The sequence below is a fragment of the Lactuca saligna genome, chromosome 3, assembly GCF_052625555.1.
Source record: "Lactuca saligna cultivar CGN05327 chromosome 3, ASM5262555v1, whole genome shotgun sequence".
NCBI lineage: Eukaryota > Viridiplantae > Streptophyta > Magnoliopsida > Asterales > Asteraceae > Lactuca > Lactuca saligna.
The window spans coordinates 182,470,710-182,496,529 of record NC_136419.1 but is presented as its reverse complement, the minus strand read 5'-3'; the positions used below and the strand labels follow the sequence as shown (position 1 = coordinate 182,496,529).

The following is a 25,820-nucleotide window of genomic DNA, read 5'->3' as shown; positions in this document are numbered from 1 at the left end:
GCATGTTGAATCAGCTACAGTCTCCTGTTTGGAACTTTTTCAAGGTATTGCTCCTCCATTCAGGGTAAATACCCAGCCTGACTGAGAGCGGAAGTTATCTCTGTCGGTCTGAAATCTGGTGTTACTATACCATGTCAATCTTAAGTCATCACTCCCACCGAGGGTAAGGACCCAGTCTTTAGTCCTTCGCAGGTACTTAAGAATGTTCTTTACCGCTGTCAGTGAGCTTTACCATCATTCCCTTGATATCTGTTGACCATGCTCAAAGCAAAGGCCACATCAGGGCGAGTACAAGTCATAGCATACATGATCGATCCAACTGCGGAAACATATGATACTCGACTCATCTCTGCTATCTCAGCCTCTATACTCGGACTCAAAGTCTTACTCAGTTTGGTATTGCTTTGGATAGGTAAGTCACCTTTCTTGGAATTCACCATGTTGAAACACTTCAACACCTTATCCAAGTACGTACTTTGACTAAGTCCTATTAGTCTTTTACTCCTGTTTCTCAATATCCTTATCCCTAGAATATAAGCAGCTTCCCCGAGGTCCTTCATAGCAAAACACTTCCCAAGCCAGGACATAACCTCCTGCAAGTTTGGGATGTCATTTCCTATGAAAAGTATGTCATCCACATACAACACCAGAAAGCTAACTATACTCCCACTAGCTTCGACATATACACAGGACTCATCCTCGCTTCTCGAAATCCAAACTCTTTGACTTTCTCATCGAAACAAAAATTCCATCTGTGAGATGCTTGTTTCAATCCATAAATGGATTTCTCAAGCTTACACACTCTATTAGGGTACTTTTCATTGACAAAACCCTCTGGCTGACTCATGTAAACATCTTCAGCCAACTTTCCATTAAGGAAAGAATTTTTGACATCCATTTTCCATATTTGATAATCATGAAATGCAGCTATGGCTAGCATAACCCTTATAGATTTACTCTTCACTATTGGTGAGAAGGTCTCATCATAGTCAACTCCATGAGTTTGAGTAAAGCCCTTCGCAACCAGTCACATCTTATATGTATGTACTTTCCTATCCATGTCAGTCTCTTTTTGAATATCCATTTGCACCCGACCATCTTACGACATAGTACATTGTCAACCAAGTTCCAAACTTGATTGTCATACATGGACTGAATCTTGCTGTCCATAGCCTCTTTCCATTTTGCAGATTCAGGGCTTGCCATGGCTTCCTTGTAGTTATTAGGTTCATCCAAATTTATCAATGTACTATCACTGATAAACATATCACCTTCAGCTGTTATATGAAAACCATATAACACAGGTGGAACACTAAATCTACTGGAACGTCTCAGAGGTAAGGAATCGTCAATTCATTTAACAGGAGTTTCCTCATTGGGTTAAGTGCTTGTGGTTGAGGTTCCTTCATCACTTAACTCTTGAAGCTCTTCAAGGTTAATTTTCCTCCTACTATCCTCTTGGCATATGATTTCTCTTTCGCGGAAAACCCTTCTCCTCGGAACGAAGACAACATTTTCACTCGGTCTATAGAAGAGATATCCAAATGATTTATGTGGGTAGCCGATGAAAATACATCGCTCACTACGAGGTTCAAGCTTTTCGTGAGTTTCTTGTATTACGAAAGCCTCACAATCCCAAACCTTGATATGTGCTAGCGAGGGAACCTTCCCTGTTCACATCTCATGAGGTGTTTTGGCAACCTTCTTAGTTTGGACTAGATTAAGGATATGGGCGGCAGTCTCTAAGGCATACCCCCAGAATGAGATAGGTAACGAAGCTCGACTCATCATGAAACGAACCATGTCCAACAAGGTTCGATTTCACCTCTCAGCCACACCATTAAGATGTGGTGTCCTAGGTGGCGTCAATTGTGAAACAATTCCACATTCCTTAAGATAGTTGTGGAACTCGATACTAAGATACTCACCACCTCGATCGGATCGGAGCATCTTTATCTTCCTGCCCAGCTGATTCCCCACTTCTCGTTTAAACTCTTTGAACTTTTCAAAGGTTTCTAACTTATGCTTGATTAAGTAGATATAGCCATATCTGTTGTAATCATCAGTAAAAATTCATATAGAAGCGGTTAGCATCCCTTGTGATGGATCTGAAGGGTCCACACACATCGGTGTGTATGATATCCAATAGACTCTCACCCCTTTCACAAGTACTAGTGAAGGGTGACTTGGTCATCTTTCCAAGAAAAAAAGATTCACAAGTGTCATCCGACTTTAAGTTGAATGACTCCAAGACTCCATCCTTTTGGAGTTGGGCTATGCGCTTCTTGTTGACATGTCTAAGACGACAATGCCATAAGGATGCCTTGTCCAAACCATTGGACGAATCGATATACAATACATTATTTCCTAATTTGTCTACAACCATCACAGTTTCATATATACCATTACAAGGCAATGCTTTAAAATAAAATATGCCATTATAAAAAGCATTAATATAACCAATTTCATTATCAAATGAAAGTCTAAAACCTTGTTTATACAAAACATGAAAAGAAATAATGTTTATCGCTATATAGGACGAGTAGCAACAATTATTCAAATCTAATTCTAACCCACTACTAAGCAATAAAGAATAAACTCCAATCTTTTTGACAGGCGACACTTTCCAATTCTCCATGATTAAGTTTATCTTCCTGTGCTCCACATCCCTACTTCTTTTTAGTCCTTGCAAATCAGAACAAATGTGAAAAACCACAACCTGTATCAAAGAACCAAGAATTAGCATGTGATGAGTTATTAGACAGAATAGTTTAAATACTTGCATGGGTGGGCTTTATCTTCGCATCGTTGATGTCTTGCAAGTATTTGGGGCAGCTTCGTTTCCAGCGCCCTTTGTCATGATAGTAGAAACACTCTGCTTCCTTTTGGTTAGAAGAGAGAGTAACAGAACCACCTTTGGTTCCACTAGAAGAGGATCCATCATGGGACTTTCCCTTGTGGCTCTTAGCAGGAGCCTTCCCCTTCTTCCCTTTCCCATGTCCAATTGCCAGAACAAGGGCAGTAGCAGTAAGAGTAGATGCAACAGATTTGCCCTTTAAACTACTTTCAGCAGTTCTCAGAAGGCCTTGAAGCTTGCTTAGAGTGACCTCTTCCTTGTTCATATGATAAGTCATATGAAACTGATCATAACAAGGAGGCAAAGAGTGTAGGATAATATCAATGGCCAACTCTTCATTAAAGTTAACATTCAACTTCAACAAGCAGTCCACAAACCTTTGCATCTTTTGCAAGTGGGTCGTGATGGACTCTCCATCCTTTATTTTTGTTGTAATCATGGAGGCAATGATTTCATACCTTTCCTGTCGAGCACTTTGATGGTATCTTTCCATCAATCCTTGGTGCATCTCGAAAGGGTAGTAGTCCTCATAGGACTTTTGAAGTTTAGTTGTCATAGTGGCTAACATGATACATGACACCTTTGTGGCGTCCTTCTCATGAGTCCTATATTCAACAACTTCTTTAGGAGTAGCAATTGCTTCATCATCTCCTTAAGCTCTTTATCTAGGACATATTCCTTGTCCTCGTAACGAGTAACCATCCTGATGTTCTGAATCCAATCATTGAAATTCGAATCATCAAAGATGACCCTCCCACACAAGTTCATGAAAGAGAAAGAGCCAGAAGGGTTTGAGCCAGAAGCGGTGTTCGAAGACATCTGAAAAAGAAAGATAAAGTTTAAATTAGATAAGAATCCTTAATATAACACCCAAATGAAATATTAAGGCTAGGACCCATCACAATATTCTACAATTTAGAAGAGGGATGCTGTAATCCAATTGCAAAATATTTGAAGGTAGGTAAATGACGATTTACCAATTTCCACCATGAAAAATGAAATTGATTATTAAGTTTTAAATGAATTGAAATTCCTAGATTCTTTTGAGATTTATTGAACTTTTCAATGGCATGTTTAAATCTCGATTATGCTCTTCAAGTTTGTGATTGGGATACCGAGGATCACAAACAAGGTGTGAATAACCTTGCAAATTTACTTGGTGCTCTCGATGTCATTTATCACCTAATCAATGTTTCGGTTAACCACACACGCTCCATTGATCTATGAAAAACATCAAGCTACCCTTTGCCACCCTTGTTAGTCCAAGTTAGTGTGTTGGTTAACCATACATGCTCCACCAACGACTTGGCAAGGTGCAAAGTGTAATTTCATGGAATAGCATCATTTTTACATTTTCCCTAAAGTAACTAAGATTGGGAATTTTATAAAAACATTTAGTTACTTTATAATTATCATTATACTTTTAATGAGAATTAATGTCATATCCTACCTGTTTGGCTAATGACCCTCCACCGGTCAAGGAAGTGGTGGGTGAGAGTGGACACCCATTCAATCGCCATTTTATAGGCAATTTCCTTATACGCCCTTATAGAATGGCTTCGTGAATAAGGACTACTAATGGTAAGACTGACTTGTCTTATACATACATTTATATATATAGGGTTAGGTTCATGTGAAACGGCCTAATTTTGTGAGACCGTGAGACGCATTTTTTTATTTTTTTTATTTTTTTTAAAATTTTTTTTAGTTAATTCAAGTTCCGAAAATAATATTAAATTTTTTTTTTTGATTTTTCCATTTATTCTGCATTTTAAAATTATTTTTAGAATATGTACAGTGTAATATTCTATTTAGAATATTTCACGTATTTTAAAAAAAAAATAGGATTTTTTTTTTTTTTTTATTTTTATTTTTTTTAGTTAATTCAAGTTTCGAAAATAATATTTAAAAAAAAATTTAGATTTTTCCATTTATTTTGCATTTTAAAATTATTTTTTAGAATATGTCAGTGTAATATTCTATTTAGAATATTTCACGTATTTTTCAAAAAAAACGGAATTTTTTTTTATTTTTTTTATTTATTTTTTATTTTTTTTTTAGTTAATTCAAGTTCCGAAAATAATATTTAAAAAAAGAATTTTTGGATTTTTCCATTTATTTTGCATTTTAAAATTATTTTTAAATTTGGTCTCACGGTCTCACAAAATTAGAATGGTCTCAAATGAACCTGAACATATATATATATATATATATATATATATATATATATATATATGTGTGTGTGTGTGTGTGTGTGTATTAACTTTTAATATTATAATAGTATAAGGGTTGAATTTTAAACTTTTAAAATTCTAAGGTTTGGAATTAAATGTTTCATAAATGAGACATTACAAATTCCAAAACTTGAGGGCAAGTTTTGTAACTCTTCAAAACTTTTGGTTTCCATAACTTAAGAGTTTAATGTTCATGAATGAGACGTTTCATATTTCATAACTTGAGGACAAGTTATGAAACTCTCTTCATGAACCATTTAGATCAAATATAACTAATTAAATTATCATATAATTTATTATTTACCAAGTTGATCTAATCTAACTCACATAGCAAGGCAATTCAAATCAAATAATACAAATAATCAACTTATTATCTTAAAATTTGATAATTGTCCTTTAATTGGATGAGGATAATCACTACCATATAAAAAAACAAATTTTATGATACAAAATAGTTTGTGGCAATGATCATAATCCAATTCTGGCCAAATGGCTCGAAAATCTGCAAGCAGAAGATTCTACTCGTCGAGTTGCCAGTCCGTAAGTGAGAGTCAGATCATTGGACTCGTCGAGTCCATCAGTCAGAGGCCAGAAATGTGACTTTTTCAGCTTTAAAAAACAACCATGCATCAATATAACAGAAACTACCTTAGGCTCAGATACCACTAATGAGTTTTGAGCACTATAACATCCCTATGGTGCACATACAACCCTAATGCTTTGGTTCTAAGTTTTTTCTAGTTATACATGAAAATTTCATTTTTCCAAAGCATGAAGCCTGTCTAGCATACAACTTGATATATGAATCATAAAAACTAGTTGGAAGATTACCTCTTGTTGTAGCTTGTTAAATTTGGCCTTTCAAGAGCTTAGGACCTCAAGTGTGATGCCTCTAACAAGTCACAAACACCACCAACAATTGGAGGACTTGATAGAGAGGTTAGGAACACCCTAAAATCGACTATACTCTTGTTATATCACTTGTATGTACCGATTTTGGACTAAGGGGTTACATATATATAGTGTAGAATTCCAAGACTCATATGTAACCGTAATTCTTACACTTAGGCTTATGATCTAATAACCCATATGGACTAACTCTTCATGGACTCTCACATAAACTTAGTCGATCATGGATCAATAGCTCAAACCATATGTATCACTGATTTACATAATTAGTCCCCATTAATTTAATTAGTTTGATCACTAAATTAATTCCAAATTAATTCTTGATCAATACTAATTAAATAATATTATTTCTTATAGTATATTAATAAATTGCAAATAACCTCTTTCTCAAATATCCATCCTATCAGATTATTCTGGTAAAGGCAACCCAAAAGGATCATGCTACTATTAGATTAAGAACATACATATGATAGTTATTGGCTTAGACACCTAATCCAACAAGGTCGTGGGTTTTCTTGGTCATGGTTCCATTAGGGTTTTAGTCCTAATTAGAAAGATTGGAGCCATAATGGGCTTTGGGTTGCCATTTTGGGTTTTTTGTGCTATTGGGTTGGGCCTTGGTTTTAGGCCAAGTAAGAAAAGGGTAAAATGGTTTTACCCTTTAGGAAGTTGGTTTATGAAGTGAGCCTCAGGTTTTGGGTTTCGGGATAATTATTGATTAAGTTCTGTATTTATTGTTAGTTGGCGCGAAGCTATCCGGTTTAGCGACCCGAGCAGTCATATGATTATCAGCGGATTAAGGTGAGTCTTCCTCACCATATTTACCAAGTCAAAGGAACCAAAGCCGACCCATGGTTTATTATGTTAGGGTGTTAGATGTTTGTGTGACTCTTGAATGGGTATGTGTTTATATGCTTAGTGGGCGGGGCCCCATAGGTATTATGTATGCTATTACTTGTTATACTCGTATGCTTGTATGCTAGGCGGGGCCCGTTGTGAGAGTTAGGTCGAGGCCCGTTATACTCAGTGGGCGGGACCCGTTATGCGAATTAAGGCGAGGCCTGTTATACTCAGTGGATGGGGATCGTTATGCGAGTTAGGGTGGGGCCCATTATGTGTTTGATATGTGTGGTACGTTGTATTTGGGGGAAACTCACTAAGCTTTCTGCTAACGGTTTTTCAGTTTATGTTTTAGGTACTTCTAGTGCAAAGGGGAAGAGATCTGGGTGATTACAGTGCACACATAATACTGTTCCGCATTATCATGATAACTCTAATATTTTATAACATATTGATACATTTGTCCACTTGGGATTTATGATGATGTTTTGGGATACTGTTTTTATTAATTAAAAAATAAAACTTATGGGTCTTATTTTTGGGACGTTACACTACATTTATACGATTGCAATATTAAGTAATTGTGGAGTTTCCAATGGATATGTAGCGAAGTTCGTTATCACGAAAAACCTTCTCAATATTTTCCCAAACTTCAAACGCAATAGCTTTCTTCTTAAAAAAATCATTTGGAGAAGAGAGATAGTAAGAGTACCGTACAACTAGGACTTAACAATGGAGTCCAATCTGTCCCATTCATTGGAATCGAAGGAATTGGGTTGCTTCTCACGGCGGAGGTAGGTGATTGGGAATGCCATAGCTGATGCAATGGATCTCAAACAGTTCCTACTAGATGTCATAATTCATTTTGTCAAAATGCACAAGAGGAACAGCATGCTTAATGTTAATCAGACATAAAGGGAGAAGTGTTTGATTTTGGAGATCCAATCATGGTGATTGAATGGAATGAGAGAAGAAGAATTAAACGAGAAGAAAAGGGGATGAGGAGATGGTTGATGGTAGGGAAGTCGTCGACAGGCTATGCTATCAATAGCGCGCAATAGCGGTGCTATAGCGACGCTATAGCATTTTGCAGTGTTACTAAACCGCTATTTTGAAATAGCGTTTACGAATAGCGGTGACGCTATTAGCGGCGCTATTGACTGCTATTTACCGCGAACCTCATGAGTGCTATTGCGATGCTACACCCGCTTTTACAATTTTGTACATATGAGGCTATTTTTATAAAGAAAAAAAAACGATTGTGTGTTATTTCAATATTAAATATTTATTTATTTAACTAGTCCACTACACTTTTTGTCTTAATGGGTCCAAATAATAAATATAATTAATTACAAAGTACAAAGCAACAAATGACAACTTCGTCTGTTTCACTACCTAAAACCCACGAACGAATTGAGCTGCAATGACATTTGACACTTTTTAGTTTTCATATTACTATATCAGAATATTGTATATAGACTATGTTATGTTTTTATATGATTTTTTATGATATTAATTATATATAGTATTAATAAAGTAATACTCCCTGCGTCCCAAATTAATGGTCCATTTTTTACTTTTGAAGTCTTTTTTCTTCAACTTTGACCTTAAATATTTTTATTTGTGTTATATATTACTTGATGAAACTGATAACAATGAAAAGAAATTTAAAATACAATCTATTCATATATTTTGTATTAAGTATTATCTATCAAAAAGAAAAATATTTAAGGTCAAAGCTGAAGAATAAAGACTGAAAAAGTCAAATGTGGACAATTAATTTGGGACGGAGGTAGTATATAAATTTTGTATAAATATATAACATAAATTATACATAATATTAAAAAACCGCTATACAACCGCGATAACCGCAATTTTAAATAGCGGCATGTGATTGCTATTGAATTTTCAACCGCGATAACTGCTTAATCCACAGGAACTAGGGTTTTTGGAGGATTACTTTACGTGAAAGTTTTACTGATACCATGAAATCCCGATTATTTCTTGTAACCTTATTCCATTCATGATTAAGGAATATATACAAATTACATAGGAAAATGGCCCTAATACAAATTACATAGAAAAATGGCCCAATACACATGGCTATTCTAAACTGAACTATCTATACATGTATACTAATAACACAAATAATGATACAAATAATAACGATATGCTAACACTCATGAAAATTAAACTTGATGAAGATTGTTTCTGATAATCTTAACAATGTTATTATAATATTGTTTCCAACACAACTTCATTAGAATGTAAATGAGTTGCACAAACATTAAATCGTCCCCTGATTTTACAGGAAATGTCAAATTCAAATAATAAAATTCAAAAAACAACATAATTTAATAAAATATGAGGAATAGAATTGAGATCAAAAGACCATGAACTTTCAAATAAGAAATTCTAAGCATGACCCAGAAGTTGCTTCAATAATTAAAGTGCAAAGTTTGGATAGTAGTAACATAAGAGTTTCAAGTTCATTAACACTACTCGTTTATAATAATAGGAAGGATCGAATACTTCATAACTATATTGGAATTGATCAGGTACTTCAATTTTGTCATGTCTTTTTTATAGTTGCAGCATATTAACGTGAGGAAGCATGTCGATAAAGTTCAACTAAGAGAAGAACCCATTGGTTAAATAATAACAATATTTGTTCTAAAAATAAATATTCCTAATTATAGATTAACCATAACAAAAATCAATTTTCCGCCTTATATTTCTAATTCTCGATTTAGGCAGATTCTTCTATTTCCACATTTTCTCCACATTAAATAGAGAATGAAAACAGAGGCAAACGAATCGATTTATTTCTTGTGTTTTTCTTTCTCGTATTAAAACAAGCAAGAAAAATGCTGCATTCCATTTCTTTTCATCCAAATACCCCTATGTTTACGTTCAGTTTTTATCCATAATAGGGTTATAGGCAAAAGTATTTCCCATTCTAGTGTATTTTCAAAAATATTTACAATATTAGTTTTTTTTTTTTGTTGTTTTTTTTTCAGTTTTTCTTAATGTTTTTTTTTAAATATATCCAACTTTTCTCCATTTCTCTTTTATTTCATATTTTTACTGCTTTTTGTTAAATACTAACAATTATTTTTTTTTCAAGTTTTTACTGTTTTTTCAAATAAATTTTTTTTATATATTTTAAATTTTGTTTTTATTTTAAATATCTATTTTTTTATACATACAATTTTTTAGCCATCATAAAACTAAACATACAATATATTTTAAGATGCAAAAAATCCAAGATTACACATATAATATTTTTAAGATAAAAAGCACTCAACATTGTTTGCTAAAAAAAACTCCACAACAAAAAAAAAACATCAATGCTCGTAGGATACGGCAAGATGGAGAATTTAAAGATTGTGACATTAAATAAAATTTTTGAGACCAATTCGTGTCAATAAGACATGTTAAAATTTAAACAATATAAAATGAAAGTATGAAAACGGCATTTGTTCATGTCATCCGGTTTCATGTTACTTGTATTACTTTTTCTTTCTTTCCAATGTATGATTGACAAAAGTATGAATAAGATATCAATTCATTTTGCTCATGGTGTTTAAGAGTTTCTTCTAATTCATTATTCAATTCATTGGTGTGACTCTATTATTACAACATTTTTTTTGTTAGCACTAAACAATTGAGTTTTGTCGGTATGCTTTTTTTTAAAGGTAAAAATAAAATGGTTTACCTTACCTATAATAAAAACAACAATTTAATATTTTAATATTATTTAAAAGGATTTGTTATTGGTTCAAGTTAAAACTAATTGTGATGTTTTTTCTTTTGTAACAAATAATATTGGAGTTTTTTTTTAATTATGGTGTTTTTTATAACAAACAACGTTGAGTGTTTTTTACCTTAAAAACATTATATGTGTAATGTTAGAGTTTTTGCAACTTAAAATATATTGTATATTTAATTTTATGATGGCTAAAAAATTGTATGTATAAAAAGATAGATATTAAAAATAAAAAATATAAATAAAAAATTTAATTTAAAAAAATAGTAAAGACTTGAAAAAAAACATATTATTTAAAAAAACAATAAAAATGTGAAATAAAAGAGAAATGGAGAAAAGTTGGATATATTTAAAAAAAAAACATTAAGACTTGAAAAAAACATATTATTTAAAAAAAACATATTATTTAATTTAAAAAAATAGTAAAGACTTGAAAAAACATATTATTTAAAAAAAAACAATAAAAATGTGAAATAAAAGAGAAATGGAGAAAAGTTGGATATATTTATAAAAAAAAAAACATTAAGAAAAACTAAAAAAAAAAATAAATAAGAATGAAAAAAAATACTAATATGTTAAATATTTTTAAAAATACAAATAGTTTTGTCTGTAACCTCGTTATAATGGTAAATATTTTTAAAAACTCTGTTTACAAGAATATTCAAAATCGAGATATAATTTATCAAAAGTCGTTGTTGACTTTGACTTCCTTTATATAGAAACAACAAGTCAACAAGTACTTGGTCGTTGGTGCATCCATTGAAGTTGGGCTTTCCTTTTAGCTGGGCTTCATTATTAGTTACATCTCATAATGTTAATTAAGTTGAGTCCAACCCAATAAATTGAAGGCGCATGTAATTCAAACAAAGACTTACCCAAAATTTTAGCGACTCTATGTAAGTTTTCTTTTGCAGTGGAGGTCACCTCCCCCATTTTCTTCTCTGCAAAACCATTGACCTTACAGTAACACCCAATGGTTACTGAAGAAGGATCTTCATCTTCTTTGCCGATTGTTGGTCATAAGTATGACGTATTTGTAAGCTTTAGTGGTGTTGACACTCGTACTTTAACTGATGACCTATATTACGCTCTCCTGAATGCCAATATCACGACCTTCGTTGACGTTGAACAGATTGAAACAGGGGAAGATCTGAAACCTGAATTGGAGAGTGCGATTAAAGCATCTAGGGTTTTTCTTATCGTTTTGTCGAAGAATTATGCTGGTTCCAAATGGTGCCTTGAGGAATTGGTGTTGATCCTCGAGCAACGTAGGACATTAAACCATATTGTTATCCCCATCTTCTATGATGTTGCGCCCACTGCTGTCAGGAAGCAACTAGGTAGCTTTGGAGATGCGATTGCTAAGCATAAGCAGGCGATGGAGGCGGAGACAGATGCAGATAAAAGAAGTCAATGGGCTCATAGGGTTGACCGATGGACTAAAGCGCTTGGAGAAGTTGGTAATTTATTTGGTATGAGCGGAGATGCCGGGTAACTACTTTCTCCCTATGCATTTCAATAGGTTTCTTTGACATCATCAAATGTATACATATGTATCTTTTTAGATTGCATATAACATAAAATCGATCTAAGTTTTCAATTTAGTGATGTCGTAAATTCAATAATATATATATATATATATATATATATATATATATATATATATATATATATATATATATATATATATATATATATATATATATATATATATATATTAACTACAGTGACGATCTATTTACTTTATAACACGTAATTTTTGTTTATTTAGATAAATCATTTTCATAATTTTATACGCTTTCGATTAAAAACCGAATGTTGAACCGTTTGCATCCGCACACTTATAACCACTTTGTTGGTCTAATAGAAATATAATGAAATTTTGTGGCCCTGGCCAGTTAGTTAAATCTTGGATACATTGGTAGATGTGATCTTATTATACATAAACAATATCACCTTACATTAGATATTGATATGGTAAAAAGTTCAAATATAATATAGTTTTGATGTAATTGATAATTTTAATATCCAAATATGGCATGTTAGATTTTTGGATTGTGTTTTGTGGTTTTTACTAAGATCAAGTTTCAGGCAAGAGGCGGAGCTCATTCAAATTATTGTCGAGTACCTCAAGCGTAGATTATGCATATCCTCATGGAGTCCTCTGCCCTTAGAGGTTAGTTCCCAAAATCATGTATATAGCTATATTTTTTACAGTCTGGTTTGATATTAATTAGTCCAGGTCATTTGTCAGATACAGCAACCGAACCACTCCGAAATCCCCCTCCAGGCCATAAATAATTGTACCCAAAACTTCAACAAAAGAAACTTCATCGGGAAAGGTGGATACGGAAATGTCTACAAAGGAAACCTCACTTGGGGAGCTCATGTAAACAAACTAGTTGCTGTAAAACGGTTAGATGTCACTGGGTTTCAAGGTAGCAAGGAGTTCCACACCGAGCTAACAATGCTTTCACAACATCATCACAAAAACATTGTGACTCTGATAGGGTTTTGTGATGCTAACAAGGAAATGATCCTTGTATATGAATATGCAAGCCATGGAAGCCTCGACAGACATTTGCTTAACCCTTATGCTCGACTAACATGGCTACAACTCCTCAAAATATGTGTTGACATTGCTTCGGCATTGGACTATCTTCATAATCATGTAGCAGACAAGCACAGAATAATACATCGCGATATAAAAAGCGCGAATATTTTGTTGGACGAGAATTGGAATGCAAAACTTGCGGATTTTGGGTTGGCTAAGATAGGACTCGCTAATCAACAAAACACATTTGTGATAACTAATCTTGCGGGGACACATGGTTATTGTGACCCACAATATAGAAGAACAGGTTTTTTAACAACAAAATCTGATGTATATTCGTTCGGTGTGGTTTTGTTTGAAGTTTTGTGTGGAAGGTTGGCATGTGATGTAAATTACAATGACCAACATCGATTCCTTTGTTTTTTTGCTCCAACTTGCTACAAAAATGGAGAGTTAGACAAGATTATTGATCCAAGAATAAAGGAAGACATCAAACCAAGTGCATTGGTCAAGTTTTCAGCTATTGCTTATCGATGCTTGCTAGAAACTCGTGAAGATCGGCCTACGATTGCTGAGGTTGCATTCCAACTAAAGGAGACCATGAAAAATCAAGTATGAACGTCTTTTTTTTTTATCAAAGTTTTAGTATCGTTTTTTTATCAAATCCATTAATATGGGCATGTTTCAAGTGGAAAAAGTATTACTACATAAAAGTACATGACATGACTTAGTCTTACTGACACATCATTTGTTTTTTGATTCATGGTCAGTTAGAAGATGGTTTCCTCTGATGAATTACACGTCAGGGCATTGGAATAAGGTGTGTCACATCGCCTATAAACCTATTGATGAGGATACATGTCAAGGCATGAGAATGTGGCTTGTTAATGTCTTAGTGGAATAGAAGAATGTTGAAACTAGTGATTTCAGTAAGAAACAAGATGGGAAGGGCAAGAGAATAGATCTGAAGGAAAGGTTACATTCATAGCCCCTAAAATTTGGGATTAGTGACAGATTAGTGACGGATAACGACAGAACCTCAACGGATTAATATTCCAGGACCGCTTCATGACACGGGGTCTGTGCAGTCGCACACCCAACAACTCCTCAGGGCGGCCGTTTACAGCAATGTGTTGCAAATGTTATCATTGAAGATTGTCTTCTTTGTTTAGAAATAGAGGGCCTTCCCCTATCAATGTGGTCTCTTGAATTTGTTTCACTATTTCTAATGTTTGGCTTTTGGTTCTAATAGTATTATACAATGCTTGATCCTGTTTTCTCTTCTCTGCTTTACTTGTTTTATGCCGAATCAGCTATCATTTTCGTGATAGTGGTTATGCTGCTAATTACACATATATATTAAACATGCAGTTAACCTATGAAATAGATGTTTGTATACATATTTATAAAAACATGTGTTTGTATAAAAAAAAATTATTTATAAAATGTGTATGTATACAAATACATTTATTATAAAATAGATGTTTGTATATATTTTTTTATAAAATGTGTGTTTGTATTCATTTAAAAAAAAACGGGTTTATATTTCTTTATGTACTTAATAAATACATATTTTTATAATTAGGTATTTTGAATACTAAAGAGTTTAAAAAAATGTTTTTATATAGAAAAAAAGGGTTTTTATGTGAAAATATGTTTTTTTTTATATAAATATGATTTTACAGAGCAAAAAACATCTTCAAAACAAAATTGTGAAAAAAAAACAACTAAATTTATTATGAATTCGTAACAAAATTTTAAAATCTGGACTAAAAATATAAAATTTGGACCAAACTAGTATTTAAAATTTAAAATCTTGGCCAAAATGTAATTTTTTTAAAACTAGATTACCTCTTAACAGTATGAAAAGATAAACATAAGTTCGATTTCCGATATTTTGGACTTAACTGACAAAGAAAATAAAAACTAAATCGATTATTAAACCTAAATATAAAGACTTTTCATGAGATTTCCCTTATTTTAAAAAAAAATAATAATAAAAAAAATATAATCGCTAAAAGATATATCAAAGATTTTAGAGGTCTAAATAAATGGATCCTTCTTGGGATGGAGGGTAGTCACCCAACCCAACTCTTTCAATCCATTTTCACATCATTTTTTTCTCCCCTTACTCTTCCATCTTTCTTAACCCATTACACATAAAAACTCATCTTTCCAACCTACTAAATTTGATACAAGTTTTATTGTACAAGTAACCAAAGCATGAGAGAGTACATAACAACTTTGGTACATATTATAGAAAGGAAATAGATCTTAATGAAAGTAAAATTCTTGTAATAAATCTCAATCTATAATTTACATTGCTTAATATAAATATAGTTTATGAAAAAAAAAAAATCACACCAAAATCACTACGACGAGTGACAAATAACAGCCTTACAATTACACTCGCCATCTATAATCCACAACCCAAAACTTTCAAGTCTATTTCTAACCAAATCCAACCCCAAATCAGAATTCCAAAACACAACCTTCGTCTCATTCTTCATCAAACTTCCACTATCTTTCACTTCAACCCCCTCATCATTTACCCTTTCCAACTTTACACCCTTCGCCTCCAACAACTTCCCTACCAAAATCCCAAAACTACCCTCACCACCCATCCCTGCAATCTCATCCACAAACCGATCCGTCCAAATCCCGGATCCCGAACTTCTCGCAAACAAAATCCCAAATCTCTCCCCGACATAAAAGTCAACAGTCATACCAAGTTTCAAAAAGTCAAAAAACAACTCCGGTTTGACCGGAATCATATCGTGATCCAACACCCATGTGTCATAATTCATTTCCAACGCCTTTTTAACCACATACGCCATCACAAAAACTTCATTTTTCACATTACTCAATTTTAACTTCTTGAAATCATCCAAAAACCGATCCACATTTATCACAAGATTCCCACGTCTCGCAAGATCAAACAAAAAATCCGATGCGGGACCCACTAAAACATAGTTCTGAACATTCAACCTCTCAAAGTGACACAACAAGTTTTTGATGAACATTTTTGATGTTCTATGTATGTTCACGAGTATAAGAGTGTTTGATTTTTGTGTTGATTTTAAAATGGGATCGAGATCATGGACATTGTTTACAATTCTATTGGGGGAGACTTCTTGGAAACAGAAATCATACCATTTGAGATTTCTCAAAGGGGCAAAATTGGAAATTTGGGAAGTTTCTTTGAGGAGATTGGAATCGGGACCCACGGTTTTCCCGTAGTTGACACCGGCGTCTCTGTGAGAGACACTGAGAGCGGATTCGTGTGGGAAATTAGTGTAGATGTTGAAATAGGTTCGGGAGTGGATGAATTTAATGAACCATGGTGTCCATATTTTGTCCCCCATTTTTTTATACCACCCTGTTGTTACCTGTAAATTTATTAAAATGAAATTTAATGAGACAAAGAACGATTGGATTGGAATCTGAAGGAATCATAATCTGTTATGCATTTGGATGACAAAATATGGAATGGAATTTATACTTTAGGGTAAGTTACATTTTTGGTCATCGAGTAGCTAATTTTTGCAACTTGAATATCAAAAAGTTTTCTTTTGTTATTTTGGTCTTTATTTTGAGGTTCTTATGACGTTTTTGATCCATGTTTCAAGAAAAATGACTATACTCAGGGACCAAAAATGTAATTTAATGAAATGGAATCTTTAATTCCGTCCATTTGGCAAGCAAAAAAGCAATGGAATGGAATCTTTAATTCCGATGGAATCCAGAATCAAAACATGGCCTCCACTTCTATTATGGAAAAATGACCAAAAAGGACAAACTACATTACCATTCCATCAAGAATTGGCTTGATGCCCTTGGTCTTGTGTATGTCATACCATAAACGAAACTCCTTCCAGGGTTTTGGAAATAGAAGCTGGCCCCACGTTCCAACTAGCTGATATAAGAACACTTGTGTATCTTCATCTAGATGTATTTTGTTCCCATGCTTACCTGGCATCATAATCTGATTAATTTGGTAAGCTATATATGGCTTCCTTTTTTTTACATAATACATAAAGAAAGACTTAGAAGATGTGTGCAGAAACCTGTTACTTTACAAACTACTATCGTTTCAGATTCTGCTATAAATTTAATAGCAACACTTATACCTTTAGCATATAGCATAGAAGTTAACGTGTTTTGGAAGCTGTAAGCAGAAATTTTAACAAGTGTTATGAATTGGAAGTAGAATATAAGTCCACTTATGATCAAAATTTCTAAAAAAGATATGTTCATTCAATTCTATATATACAAATTTCAGGTAGAGATTCTGAGATTATCAGCGTTTGGAGAGCAGGGAATACCCCAGATTTATAGCATCTCCAAGATGAAAACTCTATGAGAGTATGGTAATCTGATTTATGCTAAAAGTATTTAGCTTTGTTCTAATGTATCTGATAATCTGCTTATGTTTGTTGGGGTATTAATTGAATAGATTTCAGAACTTAAGAGTTTTTGTGATGTTTCTAGAAGATCGAGATATATAGAACATAGGATGAAGATGGTAACCTGGAACGAATCTTGGGCGTTGTAAAGAAGCTCCATATATCCATGGACTATAATTTGAAGCATTGTAGTAATAATTAACAATCAAACCCCTAAGAAATCTGTAATACAATGGTGACAATTCGATATCATCTTCAACCACAAATGCGAACTCATCATCAGAAGCTGGCCACCATGCTTCTAACCACTGTGCTTGCAGCCCAACGTTCCCAGTTCGGTAATGCACCATCTTCTGCCCAAATCTCCACTCAAATCCATCAACAAAATCGAGAATCTGACGAGATTCGTTCAGTTTCTGATCCAAATACTCATCCTTTTGATCCAAAACCTTGAAGTGATCGATGAAAATATGAATATTCACCTTGTCGTTATCGTAACGAGCAGCAGCAAGGGATCGTAAGCAGCGGGTGAGTGACGGAAGTCGATCGTAAGTGAGAACTTTGATAGTGAGAGAGAAATTGGGCGATGTTTGTATATTAGGGTTTTGGAGTATGTTCAAATTTGTGTTCGTAAGTGGGAATTGGGTCATGGGAGGAGATGAGGGGAGAGGAAGGGAGGAATAACGGTGGAGAGAGAAAATGAAGAGAGCTGAGAGAGATACGATGAGGACGAGAGGGTAAAACCCTCTCTTTGGTGCCATTTTGAGATTTAAAACTTCATTTAGGATGGCAGAACGGCTCATAATCGATTCATCAACAAGAAATCGTCATTACTTGAACAAAATTCCATTTGATCTTGAATCATTGATCGACCAATTGATACAAGCATCAATTAGTTTCTAGTGATTTCAACAATGGATGTTCAGTTTTTGAATCTTACAGAGTCTTCTTCACTTTCAGTCCCACTTCCCCCAAATCTGGTTATGAAGTGAGTTTCAACCTTTGTTTACCTCTTGTCCTCCTTTTCTTAGAATGTCATATTTCTAGTCCATATACTTTTTTATCGACAAAACTGCAAAATTGATCTTTGTGGTATTCAAAAAATTGTGGATAAGGTCCAAAAAGTTTCCGATTTGCATGGATGGTCCAAAATCAAGATTTTTCCGTGATTTTGGTCCTAAATTTAAGAATTTTTCGTAGTTTTGGTCCATGGAGCACTTGAATTGACTGTTTTGCCCTTTTAGATTGTCTTTGTATTTTTTATTTTGTAAATATTAATGAAAAAAAGAAAAGAATTATGCTCGTCCACCCCCATCATTCCATATGTACCCCCACCCTCTCTCTCTCTCTCTCTTTCTACCATCTTCCCAATCTATCTTGTTTTTTCTCCCCAGAATTCCAATCTGCAACATGATGCCCCTATCAAACTCGTTCACTTCACAATTTCTTCACCTAATCACAAACCAAAACACCCTAAAATCAAATCCATCAAGAAAAGTCGAGATTACAACACCTAGCACCCTGTCTACAACAACGTTAGAATGCCTAACTTGGGTAATTGTGTGTCTGAAATCTATGAGCTGAGAAAGAAATCATGGATATGGCTCGGGACATACCGAGCCACTTTGTCATCTCCAAGCAATGTATAGGTTGCGGATAAGGGAGGAGTCGATGGTGTTTTTGGAGGAGCAGATAACAGAGGCGACCGATCGGAAAGAATATGGATCAAATGGCGACTAATTACAGCCCGCAACTAGTAGGTAGGGATGAACATTGTGTGATATCCCCAAAATCATAGCCAGAAAAGACCGATTTTGTTTATGCTTTATAAAAATCAAAGTACTTATTTTCATAAAAATGTTGCGGAATTTGTTCCCAGAAAAATACGATAAATACGTTATCAAAACATTTTCGAAGAAATGTATTTTATTTATGTTAAAATGTTTGGGATGTCATCGTCAATACAGAAACATAAGCATAAACAGAACTTACATTTATTTACACTAGTGGTCTACATCTCTTTAATCTCTCAGTGTGACTTCATATCAATACCTGTGATGTAAATAAACTGAGTGGGTCAGGTTGGGAAACCTGGTGAGTACATAGGGATTTCAATCCCACAATGTTATACTATATATATAGTTTAAAACCCACAAAATATACAATTTCACCATATATATATATATATATATATATATATATATATATATATATATATATATATATATATATATATATATATTTATAAACAACCACCCCGTCGAGCCTCGCAACGAGGCTATCCATACTCTCGGACCTAAGATTAGTCGTTTTACCTACTCCATACTCCCGGATCAGAAATGAACGAATTTACCAAATCCATACTCTCGGACTAGGGACGAATGACTAATCCATACTCTCGGATTAATGATGAATGATTATGCCTAATCCATACTCTCGGACTAGGGACAATGACTAATCCATACTCTCGGATTAATGACGAACGATTATGCCTAATCCATATTCTCGGACTAGGGACAATGACTATGTCTAATCCTTACTCCCGGATAAGTGACATATACTAACTTCTATTCTCTGAGTTTAACTCACTTGTACTTGTAAGAATATACTACCCAATATTCCTCATATTTAATTTAGGTCTACTCTTTATCCTAAATTATCAAATATAATCAGGTATGTTCTTTAACACGAATTTCAAGCAACATCAATTAACTTGCACATAAACATATAATTAATACTTGTATTAAAATCATATTCATGAAAGGGACTATGCACTCACTTGATAGGTGATGACTCAACACTCGGACAGCGCTTCGATACTCTCAAAACGATATTCCTTCGATAAAACCTAGTACCAATACCACTAGGGTTTAGTCTAACGATAACCGCGACAAATTAATTAGTCTGACTATTATTAAGCGTTAATAACGCTCAATACAACTCATAATAATAGCCCAAATAATTATTTTAAGGACCTAATAACATTCCTATAATTATTTGAAAGCTATATTAAAAATTGCGTAAGCATAGCATACTTACAGCGAATTTTATCGAAAACCGGAACTTAATTGGAGCAACGTTTCGAAACCGAAAAACTCCTTTTTCTCGGGACTCCGGGAGCCTCGGGGCTTCCCTAGGGTGCTAGGGGTTTTATCTAGGGCTTAGGGGTGTTTAGAGGTGCTAGAGAGAGAAAGTAGTGAGAGAAAGAAGAGGTTTTTGGGGTGAAGAGAAATGGCAGCCTCGCACCTTAATTTATAGGGACAGGCTTCGGAAATTACGTTGGGCGTACTCCTCGGGTATGGATGCCAGCCGAAGCCAGTTGTCCCGCAATCACCGGATGGATCAGACCGAAGGGTACGCTGGGCGTACCGAACTCGGACGCGGGGCGTAAGGCGAAGCGAGGCGACGTGGCGAGATCCGAAGGGCGCTCTGTTGATCGACGATGGACGGCTGCGATGAGGCCACGTCATCTATCTCGCATCATATGTCGCAACTTGCATGCTCATCTTTAAAAATTCGTAACTTTCGCGTACGACCTCCGTTTTCGATGTTCTTTATATCCACGCGAAGGGGGGGGGGGAACGTACTCTACAACTTTCGTTTAGACTCCGTCGGCTAATTTTGGCTAGATTTTAAATTTTATATTATTAACGGGCCGGGACACGATTGGTCCGTTAAATCCTCATAACTTCTTCATCAGACATCCGTTTTTGCCCATCTTTTTCTCGTTACGCTACTCTCAACGAGATCCTCGATTCTCGTTTAGGTCGTGTTGGCTAAAAATCACTCGATCTAATATTCGAATTTCGAGCTGTACACTGCTAGTCCGAAACTTCGAAAAATCATAACTTCTTCATACGAAGTCAGATTTGGGCGTTCTTTTTATCGATGTTCTTAGTTTAACATATTCTACGACTTCCGTTTAGATCGCTAAGGCTAAATCTCGCTCTATCGTAAATTCATTATTTACGCTTCCCGGTGTCGTGTCGGTTCTGTCACGAAACTTCGACGGGTCATAACTTATTCGTTATAACTCGGATTTCGGCGTTCTTTATATGTACGGAAACCTCGTGACATATAGTACAACTTGGTTAAGATTATTTATTCTAAATAATCTTTTGTCGAAAAGTCGTTTTTTTTACCCCTATTGCCTCTAAATTGACTAGCTCGGATTTGCGGGTGTTACACATTGCTCGATTTAGATCCATTATTTGTTGACAAAAAACCTAATTTTGCTATTTCGGGTTTCTTGATTATGTTCATCAGAAGTTGGGCTTGCTTCAACTTTGATCTCTGTCGAAGAAATCTCGTTTTTACCTTATTAGGTTTGATTTGGTTTGGTGATGCATCTTCACTTTGGGGATTCCTGAGGAACCAAATCTCTTCAGTTGGTTGTCGGTGTTTGGGTACCAGCAACTAGAGAATATGGGATGGAATAGAGGCGGCAGAGACGAGAATGGGTTGGGGGATGAACATTGCTCGATTTAGATCCATTATTTGTCTGATCCATCTCATAGTTTGTTTATGTGCTTAATATCTCAGATCGTATTAAATGTGTTGTAAGAAGGAGTTGTAGATTTGAGGATTTAACGGAGTTCACGACAAGAATGAAGGACCATCGAGAGATTGAGAGAGAGAGAGAGAGAGAGAGAGAAAGGTTTTAGTTTTTAGTTTTTATAATTAATGAAATACTGCACTAAATAAAGAAAAATATAAAAGAGAAATAATAAGGGCAAAATAGTCATTTTAATTTATCAGGGACCAAATTCACATAAATCTTTTGATTTTGGACTATCCATGCAAGTTGAAAAGTTTTTGGATCCTATCCACAGTTTTTTGAATACCACATAAACTAATTTTGCAGTTTTGTCCTTTTTTATCACTTCATATTTTGTACCCTAGTAACATTATCTATGCTATTTATGCATAGGGATCGTATGATCCTACCATTAATTTTTGACAACTATGATTTAGATGTTGCCAATCGTTTTGGACCATGGTTTTAATTATTGGAAATTTGATCTATTTATTTATTCAATTGTTCATGTATAGAAAACTTCTTATATTCTGTAAGTTTTTTTTTTTACAGTTTTGGCCAAATTTGTTTTTTTTTCTTCGGTTCAATCCTATACTTTTGCGAGCCTTGCCAATTCGAGTTGTTACATAGTTTCTTCGCCTGAAAGCCAAATATCCAAAAAAGATGGAAAAATCACAATTACTAGATTTGAACTTCGTACAATTACTATCAAAAGTTACACTCTTTACCATTGAACCAATCCAAATCAATAGTTAAATTTTGATATCTACACTCATATAGATAGATACCGTTCAATTTTATAATTACTTCAGAGTTTTTTATAAGTATATTTACTTTTGGTTAAATATGTATAGATATATTTTATAAGCAAACATATTTATATGTATTTATATAAACATATATTTATAACAAAAATCAAAACATATTTATATTTAACAATACACACTTATACTTATAAAATGTATAAATAATCTTTTATGTAAAAAAACATTTAAAAAACATATTTTTAAAAATAAGCACTTATAAATACAATTTTATATAAGTATAAGCATAACTGTTTATACAAAATGCATTAAATTGATACAAACACGTAATCATGAAAATATATAAAAATATGTCATGAAATGATATGGCGTTTTTATAATTATACGTGATATTTTGATATTTTCCAACAAATGTTAATTATTTGGAAATTAGAAAAAAAATCATCACCAAACGTGCATTTCTCCACCCTCTCCTACCCCCACCTCCCATCCTCTTCTTTTCTCTCCCTGTTACATATCAAACCCTTGTTTTAAAAGTTTTTTTCCATCCATTTTATTTTTTGATCACAACTTTATCTTTTTTCTTTTGAAAAAAAATTGCAAAATGGTCCTTGTGGTTTGTCAATTTCTTTACGCAAGGTCCAAAAAAAAGTCTATTAGCAAAAAAATCCCTATTTAATGGAGTTATTGTGGTTTTGATCCATACCTCGTCAAGTTTGACAGCTTCACAGTTAAGTTTTTGAAAATGACGGATTTACCCCTAGAGACCATTTCGGCAGTATTATCTTTTTACTGGGACCATTTTTATAATTTTTCTTTTCCATTTTGTTGAATTATTGTACATTAACTCTTTTAATTAATTCTTTTTAAATTTCTTTCTTATTAGATTGTTATATATTAATAAATATTATTTTTAATATATTATAGTTATATATTAATATATATTATTTTATTATTTTATTAATTTTTTAATTAATTCTTTTTCAGTTTCTTCTTTATTGGATTAATTCTTTTTATTGGATTATTATATATTAATAAATAATATTTTTATTATATTGTATTTTTATGTTAACAAATATTATTTTATTATATTATTAATTTTTACAATTATATATATATATATATATATATATATATATATATATATATATATATTTTAATTTCTTCTTTATTAGATTAATTCTTTTTAATGGATTATTATATACTAATAAATATTTTTTTCCATATAATATTGTTCTACTAATAAATATCTCTTTATTATATTATTAATTTCATTTAATTTTTTTATTACGTTAATTCTTTTTATTGGATTATTATTTTTATATATAATAAATATCATTTTATTGGATTAATAATTTATAATGTATAATATTATCTCTTTTTAATTTTATTGGTTCCACCACAAAGTCGTCAGAATATGCAAAAGTGTTCTGTCCCATCGTCGAAAATCGTCGAGACAACCGCCAATCACCTTCATCGATTGTTCAACAAAAACCCCACCAACTTATTATACCCAATGCCGCCAATAGTCACCTAAGACAATCTTATCACAATCCGTCGGAATCCTCTATATTTGTCACTAAGTCAGCCATATTTTGCTACAACCACTAGGAGGTCTGATCCAAAACACTCCTTGTCAGCTCCTCCATTCGTTGCCTTCTACCACATTGTGTTGTCGTATCATCTCACTCTACAATTGGCCATTCTCGATGAAAACTACATTATTCTGATGGGTTTTATACAAACAACCGTATGTGTGTATGCAACCCTAAATTTGGATCTATGTTTTCACTATTAGATACACAACATTATGAACACAAGAAGAACCTTAGCATGCTCCTAGGTATTTTGAAATTTAGATAGTAGAAGGGATTACATACCTCTTGTTGTTATATTGTAATAACAACTCAAATCTTCAATCTTCTTGTCTTTGAAAGCAAGTACCACAAGTGTAGTACCTTTAATGGCTCACAAACACCAAGAGCAAATGGAAAGCCAAGAGAGAGAGGGGGAGAGGTAGAAAATCGGCTCTAGGTCTTCTAGGGATCAAGTGGCCAATTTTCCTAGGCCTAAGGGGTCTTTATATAGGGTAGAGATTAGGGTTTCAGTCCTTATCCTTATCTGGTTACTTGCCCACCAAGCAGACCATAAGATAAGCCTAGAATCCTTATCTTCGACGAATTCTAAGGCCTTATCACCTTGAATTCGTCCACCCTATCCATAGACCATAGGGCATCCATTGCCCTAATTTGCAACTATCACATAATTACAATTCAGCCCCTCTAGTTTAATTAATTACTTTTGATCACAAAATTAATTCTTAATTAATTATTGACCAATATTAATTAAAAAAATATGATTTCTCCTTTAACATATTATTCTTATAATATATTAATAAATCATAATAACCTCTTTCTCTATTATTTCTCCAGTCAGGTTGCTTTTGTGAAAGCAACCCAAAAGGACCATGCACAACCGGGTCAAGTACTTACCAAATATGGTTACGGGCTTAGACACTAATCCAACAGTCTCCTACTTGGATATGTCTAGTAACCATAAATGCAAGTATAAATCGATTAGCAATCGTAGCTCTCAAAGACGTTGTCGAACTCTAATCTTATCAGCAACCTGTCCTTTAGATAAGGGATCATACAGTTGTAACATACACGTTCTGAAATTATGTATTGTTATTATTAAAAGTGAATAAAATTGAGTGTTGAGTTCTAACAGCTAGTTTTTACTAGAAATGAAGTAAAACTATGTTTAGAATCACACATAAAATATTGGAAGTCTTATGAATTAATAGCCAAATAATGAAAATTTAGCGAAAATATAAAACTTTAAATAAGTAAAATTTTATTATTTGATGTTGTAGAGAATCTCGTTAGAAACATGTAGGCGAAAACCTCGTCGAAATCCGAGTTATAACGAAGAAGTTATGACCAATCAA

At 33.5% G+C, this 25,820-nt stretch overlaps 2 protein-coding genes across 4 annotated transcripts; one reads left to right on the top strand and one right to left on the bottom strand.

Moving 5' to 3' along the window:
• Positions 1-11,476: 11,476 nt before the first annotated feature.
• LOC145037584 (putative serine/threonine-protein kinase PBL22) lies at positions 11,477-14,509 on the top strand. Its single transcript, XM_078986279.1, has 4 exons — positions 11,477-12,100; positions 12,701-12,785; positions 12,864-13,775; positions 13,934-14,509. The coding sequence occupies exons 1-4, from the start codon at positions 11,583-11,585 to the stop codon at positions 13,952-13,954; spliced, it is 1,536 nt and encodes a 511-aa protein (XP_078842405.1). The 5' UTR covers positions 11,477-11,582; the 3' UTR covers positions 13,955-14,509.
• Positions 14,510-15,437: 928 nt separating this feature from the next.
• LOC145037582 (transferring glycosyl group transferase) lies at positions 15,438-18,585 on the bottom strand. 3 transcript variants are annotated; one of them, XM_078986275.1, is made up of 4 exons: positions 17,694-17,879; positions 17,294-17,331; positions 16,972-17,135; positions 15,438-16,552 (listed from the first exon to the last, which is right to left on the bottom strand). In XM_078986275.1, exons 1-4 carry the CDS (start codon positions 17,735-17,737, stop codon positions 15,536-15,538), a joined length of 1,263 nt encoding a protein of 420 aa, XP_078842401.1. In that variant the 5' UTR covers positions 17,738-17,879; the 3' UTR covers positions 15,438-15,535. The 3 variants fall into 3 exon arrangements, with proteins under 3 accessions (XP_078842401.1, XP_078842400.1, XP_078842402.1); XM_078986274.1 differs by lacking the exon at positions 17,294-17,331 and having other exon boundaries at positions 17,694-18,585; XM_078986276.1 differs by lacking the exon at positions 17,294-17,331 and having other exon boundaries at positions 16,972-17,148; positions 17,694-17,807.
• Positions 18,586-25,820: the final 7,235 nt, after the last annotated feature.

Coding starts and splice junctions, on each gene's coding strand:
- LOC145037584 (XM_078986279.1), top strand. CDS start 11,583: ATGGTTACTGAAGAAGGATCTTCATCTTCTTTGCCGATTGTTGGTCAT. Junction 12,786..12,863: donor GGAGTCCTCTGCCCTTAGAG/GTTAGTTCCCAA, acceptor GTCATTTGTCAG/ATACAGCAACCGAACCACTC. Junction 13,776..13,933: donor AGGAGACCATGAAAAATCAA/GTATGAACGTCT, acceptor ATTCATGGTCAG/TTAGAAGATGGTTTCCTCTG.
- LOC145037582 (XM_078986274.1), bottom strand. CDS start 18,372: ATGAGCCGTTCTGCCATCCTAAATGAAGTTTTAAATCTCAAAATGGCA. Junction 17,136..17,693: donor ACGCCCAAGATTCGTTCCAG/GTTACCATCTTC, acceptor TTATGATGCCAG/GTAAGCATGGGAACAAAATA. Junction 16,553..16,971: donor AGCCAATTCTTGATGGAATG/GTAATGTAGTTT, acceptor ATAAATTTACAG/GTAACAACAGGGTGGTATAA.